This window comes from Garra rufa, chromosome 4 (genome assembly GCF_049309525.1).
Source record: "Garra rufa chromosome 4, GarRuf1.0, whole genome shotgun sequence".
Lineage (NCBI taxonomy): Eukaryota > Metazoa > Chordata > Actinopteri > Cypriniformes > Cyprinidae > Garra > Garra rufa.
The window spans coordinates 15,258,281-15,275,273 of NC_133364.1; the positions used below are offsets into that span (position 1 = coordinate 15,258,281).

Consider the following 16,993-nt stretch of genomic DNA (forward strand, 5'->3'; position numbering starts at 1 on the left):
CACTTATATGCAACTATTACAGAAGGTTCAAACGCTTACTGATGCTCCAGAAGGAAAAACTATGCATTAAGAGCCAGGGGTGTAAACTTTTGAACAGAACAAAGATGTGTACATTTTTCTTATTTTGCCTGAATATCTTTTTTTTTCTTTTCTTTTTTTGTTGTCCTTCAGAAGCTACAGAAGATACTTGCATGTTTCCAAGATGACAAAAAAATCTTCCAATTCAATAAGTTTTCACCCCCATGCTCTAAATGCATAGTGTTTCCTTCTGAAGCATCAGTGAGCGTTTGAAACTTCTGTAATAATTGCATATGAGTCCCTCATTTGTCCTCAGTTTGAAAAGATGGATCTCAAGCAAATATATTCAATTCATTGTTATTAGCAACATGAAGTGTGTTAAACATTTCATTACGTCAAGGTTTGGCCATTTCGAATTTTAGGGGGTGGAATTGTCGCCCTCAATGTCTATAGTGGTTACGACCCTACAAAGTATCACTTAGAAGCAAGCCGGAAATTATTTTATGATTAACGATAATGTAAAGACCTGGTGAGCTCTAATGTCTGTCCTCACTCAGTCCGTGTTGTACATTAGTAAAACAAAGCAGCAATGCAAAGGTCATCGACTCGACTCATGCATGGCTGACAAGCCCTGGCAATTCATTTTTATAAGCTCACAAAAACATCAGCATTTTAACATGCCGTGGTAGACAAACAGGCTAATCTGAGAACAGAAGCGTTCTAAACAGGGGTTTGATCTGCTTCTGCTAGGCTGCTGGAAGCATGAAAAAGTACATTAGCAGTTTGTCGTCGCTTAAATGAACCCACTTCCAATTTGCACGCTAATGAGTCACGCAAATGCTATTAAAGGCCAATTTACAGTGGCCTGATTTGCATCAGAGGTGTGAGGGCTAATGCACAGGCGTGATCATTGGCTCATCAGGACAGATGTAGGCCAAAAGGTGTCCTCTATGTTAATGAGTATTCCATGAGAAGAAAGTTGTCGACTTTTCAACCAAAGCTTTCTTTCGAAAAAAGCCCACAGCCTCTCTCTTCCAAACTGTTTATATATGATTGTATCATTGTGAGCAAGCCAAAAAAGGCTAATCATCATTATAGATGAAATGTGTTTTGTAATGATGACGAAGTGTTTGTCTGCACTGCCCTATGGGAAATCGCAGCAGGAGTCCGTAAAAAGCACACTGCAGATTAATGCTTCCCCACTGCTGACAGATCCTCCATGGCCTGCTGAGCAGCTGCTTGTAGCTGCTTTAAAGCCTGAAGCTTAATGTTTCACCTCTAAGCCGGATTTAAACAATGCAAGGAGACCTCACCCCCTAAAGGGGAATATAACTCATATCATCTCACTAATGACGCTTACACTAGCTATGTGCCAGAGAAAAGTCTCTGCGCCGACAAATGTCTGTATTCTGAAGCGGTTTCTCAGAACTGGAACATGATTATAAAGTGCTTGTTGATTTAAGGCGGATGAAATGCTTTTTTAGGGCACGTCATGAGCTCATTCTTTGGCCAGGTAACTAACTTCAAAAGCTAAGTGAGTCTTAGTCTAGTTCTATAATATGTGTTGTTTGCTTCTGTTCTGATATTAATGAACCTTTGCAAATCATTTCACAAAAAGGGGTTGTTCTGAACTGTGTGTGTGGGGTTCTGGGACACAACCATCCAATCAGCAGCTGAGAGTTTTGTTGTCTTTAATTTTGACTGGTTGGTTGGGGTGGTCATGGTAATGTCCTGATTTCAGTAGTTTGGATTGTCCTCAGTATGCGGTGGCAGCTAGTCTTTCCACTGAGTTGAGTTGTTGATATTCTGCATGTCCGTGGTAAGTTTTAGAAGGTTTTTCTTTATCAGAGGTTATGTTCAGTTGACAATTGAGAGGTGCTTTAAATCTGTACTAAACAGTGTGTATTTTATTACAACATTATATTGTTTTATCTATTGTTGGCTGCGATGCCAGAAAACATTAATTTCTTTAGTTACCATGCTAAATCATCTTTCATCTGTCAGTGACCAATTTCAAATGGAGAAAAGGGAAATTTGAGGTTTATGTGAAGGGAAATGGGTAGGTGACATGCTTTATATTTCATGGTGGATTGTGTGTTTGATTAATATCTGAAAGCATGAGATTGATTTAAAACAATCCTGATGTATCAGAAGACGAATTAGCTCCACTGTGGCTGAAAATATATTTTCAGTGCACATGCATTGAATTTATGCAATGAAACACCTATTTATATGTTAATGGACTTCTTGAAGACTAATGGAATTCTTGAAATCCTGTTGGTAAAGATAACAGCGGAATTACTGCTGAAGAGTATCTTTAATTAAACAATTATTTATAGAAGGGAGAGGTTTAGTAATATTAATTAGTAAAAAAGTTTATTTGCTAATTATGAATCTTTTTTGGATATCTTGTTCTTTTTAAGGGTAAATAAGAATCAAGATGGGCTTTTCTGGCAAAGGCTTTCCTATGGATGGGAATGGAGACTGGTAATATTTTTTTGTGCTGTTAATATGCAAGAAGAATGAAAATATTTGTGACCCTGGACCACAAAACCAGTCTTAAGTCGCTGGGGTATATTTGTAGCAATAGCCAAAAATACATTGCATGGGTCAAAATTTTTGATTTTTCTTTTATGCCAAAAATCATTAAGAAATTAAGTAAAGTTCATGTTCCATGAAGATTTTTTGTAAAATTCCTACCATAAACATATCAAAATGTAATTTTTGATTTGTAATATGCATTGTTAAGAACCTAATTTGGACAACTTTAAAGGTGATTTTCTCAGTCTTTTTGATTTTTTTGCACCCTCAGATTTCTGATTTCAAATAGATGTATCTCAGCCAAATATTGTCCTATCCTAACAAACCATACATCAATAGAAAGCTTATTTATTGAGCTTTATGATGCATAAATCTCAGTTTTGTCAAATTTAACCTTATGACTGGTTTTGTGGTCCAGGGTCACATTTGGTTATAGAGATCTCTAGTATGGCAAGAACAACCATTCATAGCTAGCAGTTAAAGGTACTTTCAATGTAAATGTATCATTTTTTTTTATTTTACTTGATCTGTCAACAGGCCCTCTAAAAAAATCAGGAAACACAGAAGCCAGTCCCCTTTTCGTGATGTTTCACCTGTACCATCGCATTTCTCAGAACCGGCCTCATTCCTTCAACACAGGGTAACACTGCAGATTTTTCATTTTTGAAAATATCAACTTTATTCAACAATTTCTTCTCTTTAATGTCAGTCTTCGATGCACCTTCAGGTCTTAAAGGTTTGGAACGACAGGTTTAAAACGACATGAGGATGATTAATTAATAACAGAATTTAAATTTTTGGGTGAACTATACTTTTAAGACCACTCACCATTATACTGTATATTTAACAGTTGTCCTACCTGATCTCATGACGAAAACGTACCTGTGGGAAATATGTACCGTTTCCAACAGAAATAAACACTAGAGGTGGTAAAACAATTGTTTTTGTACAGAGTTATGATTACAGTTTCACTTTCCAGACATAACAAGATTGCTTAGTTGGCATGGAATTGGAGTTAAGATGCGGAATCCTTGGGTACGAATCCTGTGAAAAACATGACTCACAATGAAAGAGCTGAAAGATGAGAGATCGAAAAACAAACTAAAATGACATGCTTGTGTTTTTATGCCACATTCGCTTTTGTTCATACTATAGGTAGGTTTAGGTGTAGTACACATAACGTCACATAAAACGTATCATATGTATGTTCATCTGTTTGAAAAACGAACACTCTTTTAGCACCACTCAGTGGACATTTCACATCAAATATGTCATGAAACGCACATGGTGGTATATATTTTGCATCTTGCGAAAAAGCTCCCACAGGTACGTTTTCGTCTTGAGATCAGGTTGAAATTGTCCCTAGTAGCCATCTCCTATAATAAACGTATGTCCATTTACTTGGAAAGTAGGTATGTAATAAGTGGGATAATGACCAGCTAACTACATAATCACACATTATATGGAAGTTAGAACATCCCATGGACTTAAGCCCCATCTCTGCTTGTTTTGCATAGGATGTAATTGCCAGCCTTCCCTGTCTACCTGGTGTGAAGGGGCCACTCAGGGATGAAGAAGACGACGACGATGTTCAAAGTCACAAGAGCTTGCCAGTGGTAATGACTGGATTAACCCTCCAACCCAGAGACAAGAGGTCATACAGACATTCTAAGAATCACAACATATCCGGTTTACCCCCTCTTATAAGTGCCAGGTACTAAATACAATCCTTTCCAAATATATAAATGCCAAGTTCTGTCATGAAACTCTAGAAGCTTTGATTGCATTTTTTACGTCACATTCGCTTGTTCATACTATCGGATAGGTTTAGGTGTAGTGCAGATAGTATGTTATTTTAAAACGTCACAGAGCATTAGAGTTATAGCGCCACTCAATGGACATTTCAAGTGTCAAGCGAACTGCGGTGACACGTACAAAATCAACATTACATAAAACTAATCATATGTAGGTTCATCTGTTCTGGGGGAAAAAACGAACACCCTTTTTTGCACCACTCAGTGGACATTTCACATTGAATATGTCATGAAATGTACATAGTGCTATGTATTTCATGTGAAAAGTTCCCAAAAGTACATTTTCGTCATGAGACCAGGCTGGTTAACATTCACCAAATCATTTCGCAACATACTTTCAGAACACCTCTGAAACCCTCCACCTCCCCAGCTCCACCTGTATAGATCTGCTATGGGTTATTATACTGTATATTCAATTTGTGCAGCAGCAGTATGTCTTATATACTCACAGCACCATATTGGCGTATGCATTAGCAGTTACAAGTTCCTATACTTACTCTGCAGCCGCAATAATCTACAACAAAAGCAATAACCAACAGCCAAGACCAAATACATTAACATTGTCATATCCATTACCATGCTAAAATCTTCCAAGAGTTGTCATGATAGAACTGGTTCCCTTTGTAAGTAATGTTTTAACGAAAAAAGGAACCCTCAAGTTCTAAATCTGAACTATGTCTGTAATACAGACACCACAGATTAATTACCAATGCCAATATTCAATGAATAATATGCTGAGTGCTGGTTTTACCAGATGCAGTTTAATTGTAAAAGGCACCGGATGCAAAACTGTCCTCAAACTCCCACCAATCAACAAATCCAGGAATACTTGGAAGGAAATAGACCCCCCAAGACCACCTTGTAGGTCTGGATGCAGGTATTGCCACTTTTCATTTCAAGTACCATGCCAAGTACATTTCAAATACATTTTATTTTACTTTATAAAAATTAAAACCACACCACTGTGGGCTTAAAACCATGAGCTCATCGATCAAATCAACCATCTATTGAGTGACCATCTAAACCCTGGTAATAAGAACAAGACTTTGCAGCAGAATTCAGCGCCTTTAGCTTTTTGGCTAGAGGAATGTAAAGTTCCCCTTCGGGAACGTCGAGCTGCGTCACTCCGCTTTGGGAACGCCTCCAGCGAGCCCACGCTCTGAATCACGTGTGAAATCAGTCCAATAGAGAGTTACGTATGACGTCACGGACGGGGTGACGTCAGGAGCCAGGAAGCTATAAAGCACATGCGGTGAATGCAGCCGGCAGCTTCTGTCTTTCAGTCGCGCTCTGTGTGAATTGTTTGTCTGTTAACACTGTTTTTGAGGCCAGTTTGCTTCACTTTTATTTGAGTGTTAACATAGATAGAGATGGGCGATAGCAAGCGTTTTAAGAAGTGTATTCCTCCGTGCCAACGTTACATCACGGCCGAGGATACACACGCTATGTGTGTTGCTTGCTTGGGAGTGAGGCATGCCCAGTCAGCCTTTGAGGAGGCTGACTGTGTGCATTGTTTGCGGCTTCCCCTCCGCACGCTTCGCTCCCGGAGGGCTCTTTTTGAGGAAGGAGCCCTCACCAGCATTCCTCGCGGATCAGGTCCCGCTTCGGCTGAGTCTGAGCGGCGCCTGCATTCGTGGGGATCGCAACTGGATCTGGTATCGAGTTTGGAGACGGGCGAGCCCCTTTCTCCATCCTCCTCTGCCAGATCCATGCCTCTCTCTGGCGTAGAAGCCCGCTCGTCGGTTTCTTCTCGCCAGGAGGAGCACTCGCCGCTGCGTCTATCTTCCTCTGAGGAGGGAGATATGGATGTAGGCGAGCAGGCTGGAACCACGCCCGCCCAGCCACTCGAGTACGAGGAATTAATGGAGGTGATCACCCGTGCTGTTGCCAAGCTCAACATCAGCTGGCCAGACGTGGTGACTGGTGAGCAGAAACCGACAAAGTTAAATGAGCGGTTTCTGCGCCCAAAAGCCCCACCTCCACGCCGAGGTCTGCCAATTTTCCCCGACCTCCACACTGAGGTGTCGAAGTCGTGGGGAAAGCCATTTTCGGCCCGTGTTCACGCTCAGTCTGCCTTCACATATTCCAACGTGGTGGGGGCTCGTGAGCACGGTTACGGGACGATGCCTCAAATCGAACAGACGCTTTCTAGCTATCTGTCCCCGAGTTCAGCATCGTCCCTAAAGACCTCGGCACTCCCCAGCAAGCCTTTAAGAACAACATCTTCCTTGCTGGGGAAGGGCTACTCGGCAGCAGGTCAGGCCACAGCCTGCCTTCACACCATGGCAGTGCTGCAGGCATACCAGGCTGACCTGCTGAAAGAGTTCGATGAGGGCGAGGACGGGGCGGCGGTCGATGTCAGCGAGCTGCGTCGTACCGCCGACCTTGCTCTGCGAGCCACCAAAGAGACCGCCCGTGCCATTGGGCGGTCTATGGCAGCCATGGTGGTCGCAGAGAGACACCTCTGGTTGACCCTGTCGGATATGAGAGACCACGACAGGGCCGTCCTGCTTGATGCCCCGCTTGTGCAGTCTGGCCTGTTCGGCGACGCGGTTCCCTCCGTCGTCGACAGGTTTCAGCAGGCTCGTCAACAAGCGGCGGCATTCCAGAGGTTTCTTCCTCGCCGCTCGAGCTCTGGGGCTGCTGGACGGGAGCAGCCCCGCCCGAGTGCCCGCTCCTCGTACCGAGAGGAACAAAAGCGGAGCGTTGCTACGCGGACTCCTCCTCGACATCAGGGGTCCCGTAGGCGCTCTAAGTCGGGGGCTTCTAAGCCTAAGGACGACCTGAGGGCCGTCCTTCAGGCGAAGAGGTCCTCGGCAAAGAAGCCCTGACGCCAGTGGCTCTGGGCTTCAGAGGGCAGGCCCCCCTGGGCTAGTAACATCTCCCCAGTGCCCTCTGGAGATCCGTTTGCTAACCCTGCCACCTCAGGTGCTTCAGGGCGCAGCGGTCTCCCGCGGTTTGTCCCCCCTGCATCCGCCCGTTCGCGTAGCGGGACAGGGGGACTCGCAAGCTCTAGTACCACCAGAGGTCAGCCTCGAGAGGCTGATTCCCTTAGTAAAGCATTTGGCAGCGTGGCAACTTCTGCCAAACGTGTCTCAATGGGTCCTGCAAACAGTAAAAAGAGGTTACAAAATTCAGTTCGGCGCTCGGCCGCCGCCCTTTCAGGGGATCACCACTACGGTCGTGGCCCCTCAGCAGGCTCTGGTGTTGGAACAAGAAGTAGAAACCCTTCTGAGGAAGGAGGCCATCGAGGTGGTCCCTCCTCATCTTACAGAGAGCGGCTTTTACAGCCGCTACTTCATAGTTCCAAAGAAGGATGGAGGGTTACGTCCTATTCTAGACCTCAGGCTGCTCAATCACGCAGTGCTGAGACTCAAATTCAAGATGCTTACTATAAAGCAAGTCATCTCTCAAATCAGGTCCGAGGACTGGTTTGTCACGATAGACCTCAAGGACGCTTATTTCCATATCTCCATCCTTCCACAACACAGGAAGTTCCTCAGGTTCGCTTTTGGGGGCAAAGCTTACCAATACAGAGTTCTTCCTTTCGGTCTAGCACTCTCACCCCGGACTTTCACCAAGTGTGTAGATGCTGCGCTGGCTCCTCTGCGACTCCAGGGCATCCGCATATTAAACTACATAGACGACTGGCTCATACTAGCGAAGTCGAGAGAACTGGCGGTTCGACATCGAGATGTCGTTCTCGCCCATATGAAGTCTCTGGGGTTAAGACTGAACGCCAAGAAAAGTGTTCTTTCTCCAGTTCAGAGAACCACTTATCTCGGTGTAGTTTGGGATTCAACCACGATGCGGGCACAAATGTCTCCCGCTCGGGTAAAGTCAATCCTCCATGCAGTCATGAGAGTCAAAGAAGGCCGATCACTCACTGTAAAGCAGTTTCAAGTACTGCTCGGTCTCATGGCAGCTGCGTCCAACGTGATCCCTTTTGGCCTGCTGCATATGAGACCATTACAGTGGTGGCTCAGAACCAAAGGGTTCTCCCCGAGGGGCAACCCATTCCGTTTGATCAAGGTCACGCGGCGCTGCCTTCGTGCCCTGAACATTTGGAAGAAAGTTTGGTTTCTGTCCCAAGGCCCGGTGCTGGGAACTCCTTGTCGTCGTGTAACACTAACGACAGATGCTTCGCTCACCGGGTGGGGAGCGGTCATGAGTGGCCACTCAGCCCAAGGTCTGTGGAGCGAGCACCATCTCAATTGGCACATCAATTGCCTGGAAATGCGTGCTGTGTTTTTAGCTCTAAAACACTTCCTACCAGACCTCACAGGGCACCACGTGTTAGTTCGCACCGACAACACATCAGTGGTCGCCTACATCAATCATCAGGGAGGTCTGCGTTCGCGCCCCTTGAACAAGCTGGCGCGCCAGATCCTCCTGTGGTCCCAAGGGAAGCTCCTCTCACTCAGAGCAGTTTATATCCCTGGACATCTCAATGTGGGAGCAGACGTCCTGTCGAGACAGGGGCTGAGGCCCGGGGAATGGAGACTCCACCCAGACGTGGTGGAAGTCCTCTGGAAGAAGTTTGGGAAAGCCCAAGTGGATCTTTTTGCGAGCCAGGAGACAACACATTGTCCCCTTTGGTTCTCTCTGTGCCATCCAGCTCCCCTGGGTCTGGATGCTATGGTACAGGCGTGGCCGAGGCTTCGCCTGTACGCATTTCCCCCGATCGCTCTGCTCCCGGGAGTTCTGGAAAGAGTGCGCCAGGACGGGATTCGCCTCCTGCTGGTGGCCCCGTTCTGGCCGGGTCGAGCCTGGTTCTCAGACCTGAGGTCTCTCCTAGACGGCCCGCCATGGGAAATCCCAGTCAGGAGAGATCTCCTCTCACAGGCAGGAGGGGCAATTCTGCACCCTCGCCCAGAGTTGTGGAAACTGTGGGCGTGGCCCCTGAGGGGGCACGACTCCTAGATTCCGGTCTCTCGACTGAGGTCGTTGAGACCATCCTTCAATCCAGAGCTCCCTCTACGAGAAAGACGTACACCAGGAAGTGGAATATGTTTGTCGCCTGGTGCAGGCAGCACCAAATCGAACCAGTTCACTGCCCGTTGGCTTCAGTGCTGGACTTCTTGCAAGCCTGCCTCTCGGCTGGCAATGCTCATTCTACTTTGAAGGGCTACGTGGCGGCCATAGATGCCTTCCACGCTCCCTTCGGTACTACTTCCCTTGGAAGACTTCCCCTGGTGTCACGATTTCTCCGTGGTGCACTGAGGCTGAGGCCCCCGTTGCGCTCACGTGTCCCTACGTGGGACCTGGCCGTGGTACTTGAGGCTCTTTGCAACCCTCCGTTTGAGCCTATGGAAGCAATTTCGGACAGGTTGTTGTCCTTTAAGACTGCCTTTCTGCTGGCGATCTCCTCTCTCAAGAGAGTGGGTGATCTACAGGCCCTTTCAGTGGCCCCCTCCTTTATCGACTTTGCCCCTGGAATGGTCAAAGCGTTTCTGCACCCTAAGCCGGGCTACTTACCCAAGGTGCCGTCAGCAGTGCCACGGCCCGTAGTGCTTCAGGCCTTCTGTCCTCCCCCATACACGGAGCCGGAACAGCAGAAGCTTAACTGTATGTGTCCAGTGCGAGCACTGGACACATATGTCCACAGAGCTGCCCTGTGGAGGAAGACGGACCAATTATTTGTGTGTTTTGGTCCTCGCAATAGAGGTCTTCCAGCTTCTAAGCTGACTCTAAGTCGGTGGATCACGGATGCCATCTCAACTGCTTACAAGTCCTCTGGCCTTCCCTCCCCTTTGGAAGCCAAGGCGCACTCGACCCGCAAAGTTGCGGCGTCCAAAGCATTCATGTCAGGGGTTCCCCTGCAAGATATCTGTAACGCTGCGGGATGGTCCACGCCGCTTACTTTTGCCAGGTTCTACGAACTGGATCTCCCCTATACTCCGGGCTCTATGGCCCTCCTCTCTGACGCTCCCTCTACGAGCAGAGCTGTCTAATTGTGTTTTACTCCAGCAGACTCCTCATGCTTTATAGCAACAACTACACTGGGCTACTTTCGCCCTTCCCTACGGGGGCTGGAGATATCTTCTTAGGCTACTTTCGCCTTTTAAATACGGGCTACTTTCGCCCTCTACCCCGGGCTACTTTCGCCCTTTTCGCCACGGGCTACTTTCGTCCGTTGGCAAGTGAGACCCTCGTTTCACTCGGGCCACTTTGGCCCTTCAGACAAGCTGACACTATCTGCTCTGGGCTACTTCCGCCCATATATTCAGGTGGGCTAAGGCCCCCTCGTCTACCAGGGGCTACTGTCACCCCCTTTTAACACGGGCTACTGTCGCCCTCTACCTCGGGCTACTTCCGCCCTATTTCTAGCACGGCTGAGGCCGCAGTGTCATGCTTGGCAGCATTTATACTCTGGGCTACTTTCGCCCCTTACTCTGGGCTACTTTCGCCCTTTTCCACGGGCTACTTTCGCCCGCTTGCGAGTGAGGCTGAGGCCCTCGCATCACTCGGGCTACTTCTGCCCTGCTGATATCCATTCACGGCTGAGGCCGCTTTATGCTTGAGAGCAACTATACTCAGGGCTACTTTCGCCCTTTTTGACGGGAGAGGCTGAGGCCCTCGCTCCATTCGGGCTACTTTCGCCCTTCTTCTAAGACGGCTAGGGCCGCACATTACTCAGGGCTACTTTCGCCCTTTTTTCATGGGCTACTTTCGCCCTTCTCTCTCCACCCGCTCCACACAGAGCAGGGCTTGGAATTCTGGCGGCGTGGGCATATCGTTCCCAAAGCGGAGTGACGCAGCTCGACGTTCCCGAAGGGGAACGCCTCGGGTTTCGTATGAAACCCTAGTTCCTCTAGGGAACGAGACGCTGCGTCGCTTACCACAATTCTGGCATCCCTGCAGCGCTCCTGGTGGCAGAAGCTGCCGGCTGCATTCACCGCATGTGCTTTATAGCTTCCTGGCTCCTGACGTCACCCCGTCCGTGACGTCATACGTAACTCTCTATTGGACTGATTTCACACGTGATTCAGAGCGTGGGCACGCTGGAGGCGTTCCCAAAGCGGAGTGACGCAGCGTCTCGTTCCCTAGAGGAACTAGGGTTTCATACGAAACCCGAGGCGTTCTTTCATATTTGTCACTGAGTAGGCAGGAGACTCTTTTTTGCATGGTTTGACTTCGTTCTGCATTTAGGGCGCTGTTAAATTCACAGAACAAAAATGAAAAGGCACAGTTGATATCTTGCCCGGCAGATATGTGCGGAGTCATTTTCTGCTTATTAATGATTTAAAGCCTGGTTAGTCTCGGCGTCACATGGGCACGTATTTTTCTGCTTTCCTCATTTATTTGAGGCTGTGTGGTGCGAAGGAGAAAGAGAGAGAGCAGAGTTCAGCGCTGAGAACTGAGAGGGAGGGCATGTAGATTTCTATTCACTTACTATCAGCCCCCACAGCTGGGCTAATAAACTGAAATTAAAGTGTCTCAATAAAGTGGAATTACGCACTGCAACCAACAGCACAGTCAGGTGCTTATAAAGTGCAGAGAGTATGTTTAAATGCCTCACTTTGGTAAGGACGTAAGTGGTTTAAGAGCAATGAGGTTCAGATATATCTGCGGTTGCGAGTTTCGAATGTCTCCACTTGCCAGGACCATCGCTGATAAATACGATTAGTAACAGAAATGGTAATTGGATCTTAATGTAATTGAAAACCTGATAATCTTTGCTGTACTGAAACTTTCTGCGGCCAACTATGCAGACAAGGTTCTGCAATATACGTGATAATGATATCATTTCAGAAAAAAAGAAAGCTTTAGCTAAATAAATATGTGATGAATCATTCTGGAACATTTTCATTGATTTCCTCTTGAAGCTATAGACTTTGTGTTTGTGTTATAGATTTGTGTTGCTTGCATCTGACTCGAGCTGCTCACATTCATACTAAAAAGGCAGACTCTGCCACTAGACCTTTCTCTCTTTAATCAGTAAATTTAAAGTTTTCAGTGCACTGGTTAGTTAACTAACAACAATTAACTAACAATTGTTAGTATTTCTATGCAGATACTAGAGTGTTCTGAACCATTGTTAGGCATTGTCAGGCAATGTTAGGTGGTTCAGTCATTAGACACTGTATAAGACATTAGTTATAAGTGAAAAGTAATGGCACAACTTCTTGAGCCACTCAATTTGATAGGGATAATTCACCCAAAAATGAAAATTCTGTCATTCTGTCTTACCCTCATGTTGTTTCAAATCTGTAAGACCTTAGTTCATCTTTGGAGCACAAATTAAGATATTCTTGATGAAATCCCAGAAAGGTAGTAAGGACAAGTCCATGTGACTTCATCAGTGGTTTAACCTTGATTATATAAAGCTACGAGAATACTACAGGAATTTTGTGCGCAAAGAAAATAACAACTTTATACAACACGTTAATATGGAAGCTTGTTTCCGCCACTGAATAAAAAAGGTAATTGCAACTGTCTATCTCACAAACTTTTTTCTCTCGCAGATTTCGAGTTTACATCTTGCAATTCTGACTTTTTTTCTCACAATTGCGAGATATAAACTTGCAATTGCGAGTTATAAAGTTCTGAAGATAAAAAAGACCGATATGCTGACAGAATTGCGAGTTTATATCACAATTCTGACTTGATTTCTCAGAACTGCGAGTTTATATCTCGGAATTCTGACTTTATAACTTACAACTGCAAGTTTATATCATGCAATTCTGACTTTACAACTCACAATTGTGACTTTATATCACACAATTGCGACTTTATCAGAATTGTGAGATAAGTCACAGTTTTGACTCAAACAACCTTTTTTATTTTTTATTCAGTGGCGGAAACGGGCTTCCATATGTTGAAGAGAAAAAAATTGTTGAATAAAGTAGTTTTTTTCTTCGCGCACAAAAAAAAAGTATTCTTGTAGCTTCATAAAATTACAGTTGAACCATTAATGTCACGTGGACTATTTTATCGATGTCCTTACCACCTTTTTGGGCCTTGAACATGATAGTTGCGTTGCTGTTTATCCAGGCCAGGGTCAAAAAGCTTTTAGATTTAATCAAAAATATCTTAATTTGTGTTCTGAAGATGAACAAAGGTCTTATGAGTTTGGAACAACACGAGGGTGAGCATTTAATGACAGAATTTTCATTTTTGGCTGAACTTTAACTTTTTAAGTCACTAATTACGTAGCTGGTACCTATCAAAGTGTGTATGCCTGTTAGTATTATGCAAATACCTCCTGGTTTTGAAAGATTATAGTATTTATATGTCTAATTATTCCCTTTTTTATATAAAAAAGGCCGGACAAAATGGAATTCAGTTTCGCTAAACCTGTTCATGCATTGATGCATCCAAAAATTGTACCTGTCGGCCAGACGTCTCTCTCTGTCAAGATGCACAGTGTTCAAGGAAATGGGCCCTGCTTGCTTCCTGCCAAAGCCTCTGGAGTGTCCCCGAGATCTCGACTCACTTTCCAAAGTCCTGTAGTGCAGGCAGTGTACCCTATCAGTCCTGACACTGTGCAACAGATGAGGCAGACTGACAGAGCGTGCCAGCCCCTGAGGTCTGTGCTGAAAAAAGGACCAAACGGAGGAGTATTTAACTGCCCACTGGCGGCCCACCTGCTGGAGCCATTTTCTGGCTTCCAGGAGCATCTGTGCCGCCAGATCCTACACTCTCCACTGCCTTATCGTGCAGCTCTGCCACAGCTCCACATTCCTTGTCACCAGGACCAGGTAGATCTGTTGCCTGCACACAGGGGTCCATATGGTTCCCTGATGGAACGCACTGTGGAGCTCTGCAACTCCCAAGGACAGAAACTTCCCAAAATCACCATGACTTGCCCGACGCCTTCTCCAAAATACACAGAATTTCGCCATGTGGCTTGAAGGACAAAGCAAGATTGCTGCCATGCTTAAAGGGACTTTAGTGCTGCTCAGGTTGGTTCAAAAAGTTAATATTGCTCTGTGCACAAAGGATTACAAAAAGCTCACCAATTCATTTTGTCCATGTTAAGGGACAATAAAGCCAAAACGGACGTCTGCACAATCTCTTGGCACTTTTCCTGATTGCTCAGCGATTATTGGACTCACATTCGTAATGCTCTCCTGTGCACAGCTCAGGTTATTGCTGTATAGCCAATCATCTTTCATCTAGTTGCCATGGAAGCTCTAAGGATCATTAAACCATCAGAACTGGACCCTGGGGGCTGCACTGTTCCAGAGGTGCAGGAAGTGCCTCCGAGGAGCTTTATAAAGCCATGCTGTACAATTTCCTGGGTGTTAAGATCCCCGGGTGTAGTCTGTCTTACTGAGGAGGAATGTAATCATTTTTCTTTGCCCCGCTTTCCATGGCCTCTCTTTTCTTTTTAAAATCAATACAATTTTCTCAGTTGAGCAGAATCTACAGTGAGATACAGGGCCAAGGGCAATTTTTACATTTTCTATCATAGACTGCTACAGATATATCTGCCATCTTTTGGTATAGGAATGTGTGTTTGTGTGTATGTATACATGTGTATTTGATAGACGTAACTGTTAAAAGACCTATGAAAGAGTAATACTCATCATCTATTGTGGCATTGCTCTAACCTCATTGCCATCTATCTTGTATAGTGAATATAATAGGCATGAAAATAAATTGGTTTCTTAACAGTGAATTGATTTTACTTTTTCTAAGGCGTAAAGACAATTTAACTGAGTTGAATATGTGTGTTTGCTTCAGTCTATTTGCAATCTAAAGGCATTTTGTGTTTTACAATTGCCCTCGGTCCAACCCTTTAATCATTTACCATTTAAATCTGGCGTGTCATTAAAAAATCAGTTCTAAACAGAATGCTGCCATGATTCTAATATTTTACTTTTATTGAGACAAGTACTGTTGAAGACGAGAGTGTGTAAGTGATTTCTAATGATCATTCAGCGACAAATCATTCAGAGGATAAATTCTAATTGTGCATTTAATAATGATTAAAGTGGTGTGGGAACATTACTTGTTCACATTATTGCTAAACATAAAACAATCGTCTGATGACCAGCTTCAGTTTTTGACCCAGCACCGTGTTTGTCATGCAGAAATAAAACACATATTTAAATGAAATGTGCTTTTTTAAATATTGGTGTCATTGTCCTTATTAATGCCAATGAAAATGTTAAAGTTATAGATTGTTTTAAAAAATGCCTAGAATTGACAAAAGGGTTAGTTCACCCAAAAATGAAAATTCTGTCATTAATTACTGACCCTCATGTTGTTCCAAACCTATAAGACCTTGGTTCATCTTCAAAACACGAATTAATATATTTTCGATGAAATCCGAGAGATTCTGACTCTGCATAGACAGCAATGCAACTGACATGTTCAAGGCCCAGAAAGGTAGATAAGATGTGGAAGAGATTAAATAGTTGAATACAGTCATTATTTTTATTTTCTTTGTGCACAAAAAGTATTTTTGTAGCTTCATAAAATTAAGGTTGAACCACTGATGTCACATGGACTATTTTATTGATGTCCGTACTACCTTTCTAGCCATTGAACATGTCAGTTGCATTGATGTCTATGGAGGGTCAGAAAGCTGTTGGATTTCATTAAAAATATCTTAATTTGTGTTTCGAAGATGAACCAAGGTCTTACAGTTTTGGAACGACACAAGGGTAATAAATGACCGAATTTAAATTTTTGGGTGAACTGACCCTTTAAACTGAAATATGTTTGCATTCCCCCATCCATGTGGTCAGCCCACGGTGGACCAAGCTCCTGATTGGGTGGAGCAGGCCCCCCTGCGGAGCCGAGTCTGTCTCACAGCGCTGTCAGGATGACTTCCAAGTGCACAGTCTGGAACGGCGAGGCAAAAATTTCACAAACGGTGAATTGCAAAGCATGCCTGTGATCTCCCCTGCCACCTCACCAATGACTTCAGAGCAGAATTTTCACATTTTTCATTCTTCAGTCATAGCGCATGAAATAGAGTGGCACGGAGGTGTTGCGAGGTGAGGAATGGGACCTTGATACTGAAAAGGACAGAAGTGCTTTCCAACATTGCTTCACCGAGCTCAACATGTGTAACAACCTTAGCACGCTCATCGCTTTTCCCAGTAGTAAGCAAACGTGTCACAACCTAGGTCTTCAGCGGCCCAGGCTTAGCTTCATTGCTGAGTCAGTGTGTGTCTCTGTATGTGTGTGTGTGTGTGTGTGTGTGTGTGTGTGTGTGTGTGTGTGAGTGAGTGAGAGAGCAAGCGAGCATGTGGCCTGTTTCTCAGGTCCTGTTTCTCCTGCTGTGCTCGTGTATGGGAGTAACAGCTCCCTGGTTTCACGCTCCGATTATCTGGTCAGATATTACCCACAGCTCCGTCCCCCCCACAGCCTTGTCCCGGTACTGCCTGACCTTTTCTCTGTCCAACTGACAGGCATTCCTCTCATTCCTGCTGGGAATAATGCCCAGATGGGCCCCATGGTGAACGCACTGACCCAACTGCCAAATGGCCATAGAATTTTTTTGTAAATAGGTACAATAATAACACTTTCTCAGAAAATCTATAAGCGAACATAGCCTACACCAATGTAAAAAGTCTCACTGGGGGAAAATATTGCGACCATGTACTAGAATAGATTTACCACTAGAGGGCATAACAAGGCTGTTCCTGGCAAACCTCAAG

At 45.0% G+C, this 16,993-nt stretch overlaps 1 protein-coding gene across 1 annotated transcript; it reads left to right on the forward strand.

Moving 5' to 3' along the window:
* Positions 1 to 2,458: 2,458 nt before the first annotated feature.
* On the forward strand, positions 2,459 to 15,384 carry LOC141332789 (uncharacterized). The gene is made up of 5 exons (XM_073837748.1): positions 2,459 to 2,505; positions 3,097 to 3,199; positions 4,077 to 4,273; positions 5,128 to 5,250; positions 13,642 to 15,384. The coding sequence occupies exons 1-5, from the start codon at positions 2,459 to 2,461 to the stop codon at positions 14,228 to 14,230; spliced, it is 1,059 nt and encodes a 352-aa protein (XP_073693849.1). The 3' UTR covers positions 14,231 to 15,384.
* Positions 15,385 to 16,993: the final 1,609 nt, after the last annotated feature.

Coding starts and splice junctions, on each gene's coding strand:
- LOC141332789 (XM_073837748.1), top strand. CDS start 2,459: ATGGGCTTTTCTGGCAAAGGCTTTCCTATGGATGGGAATGGAGACTG. Junction 2,506..3,096: donor ATGGATGGGAATGGAGACTG/GTAATATTTTTT, acceptor ATCTGTCAACAG/GCCCTCTAAAAAAATCAGGA. Junction 5,251..13,641: donor CCTTGTAGGTCTGGATGCAG/GTATTGCCACTT, acceptor TATATAAAAAAG/GCCGGACAAAATGGAATTCA.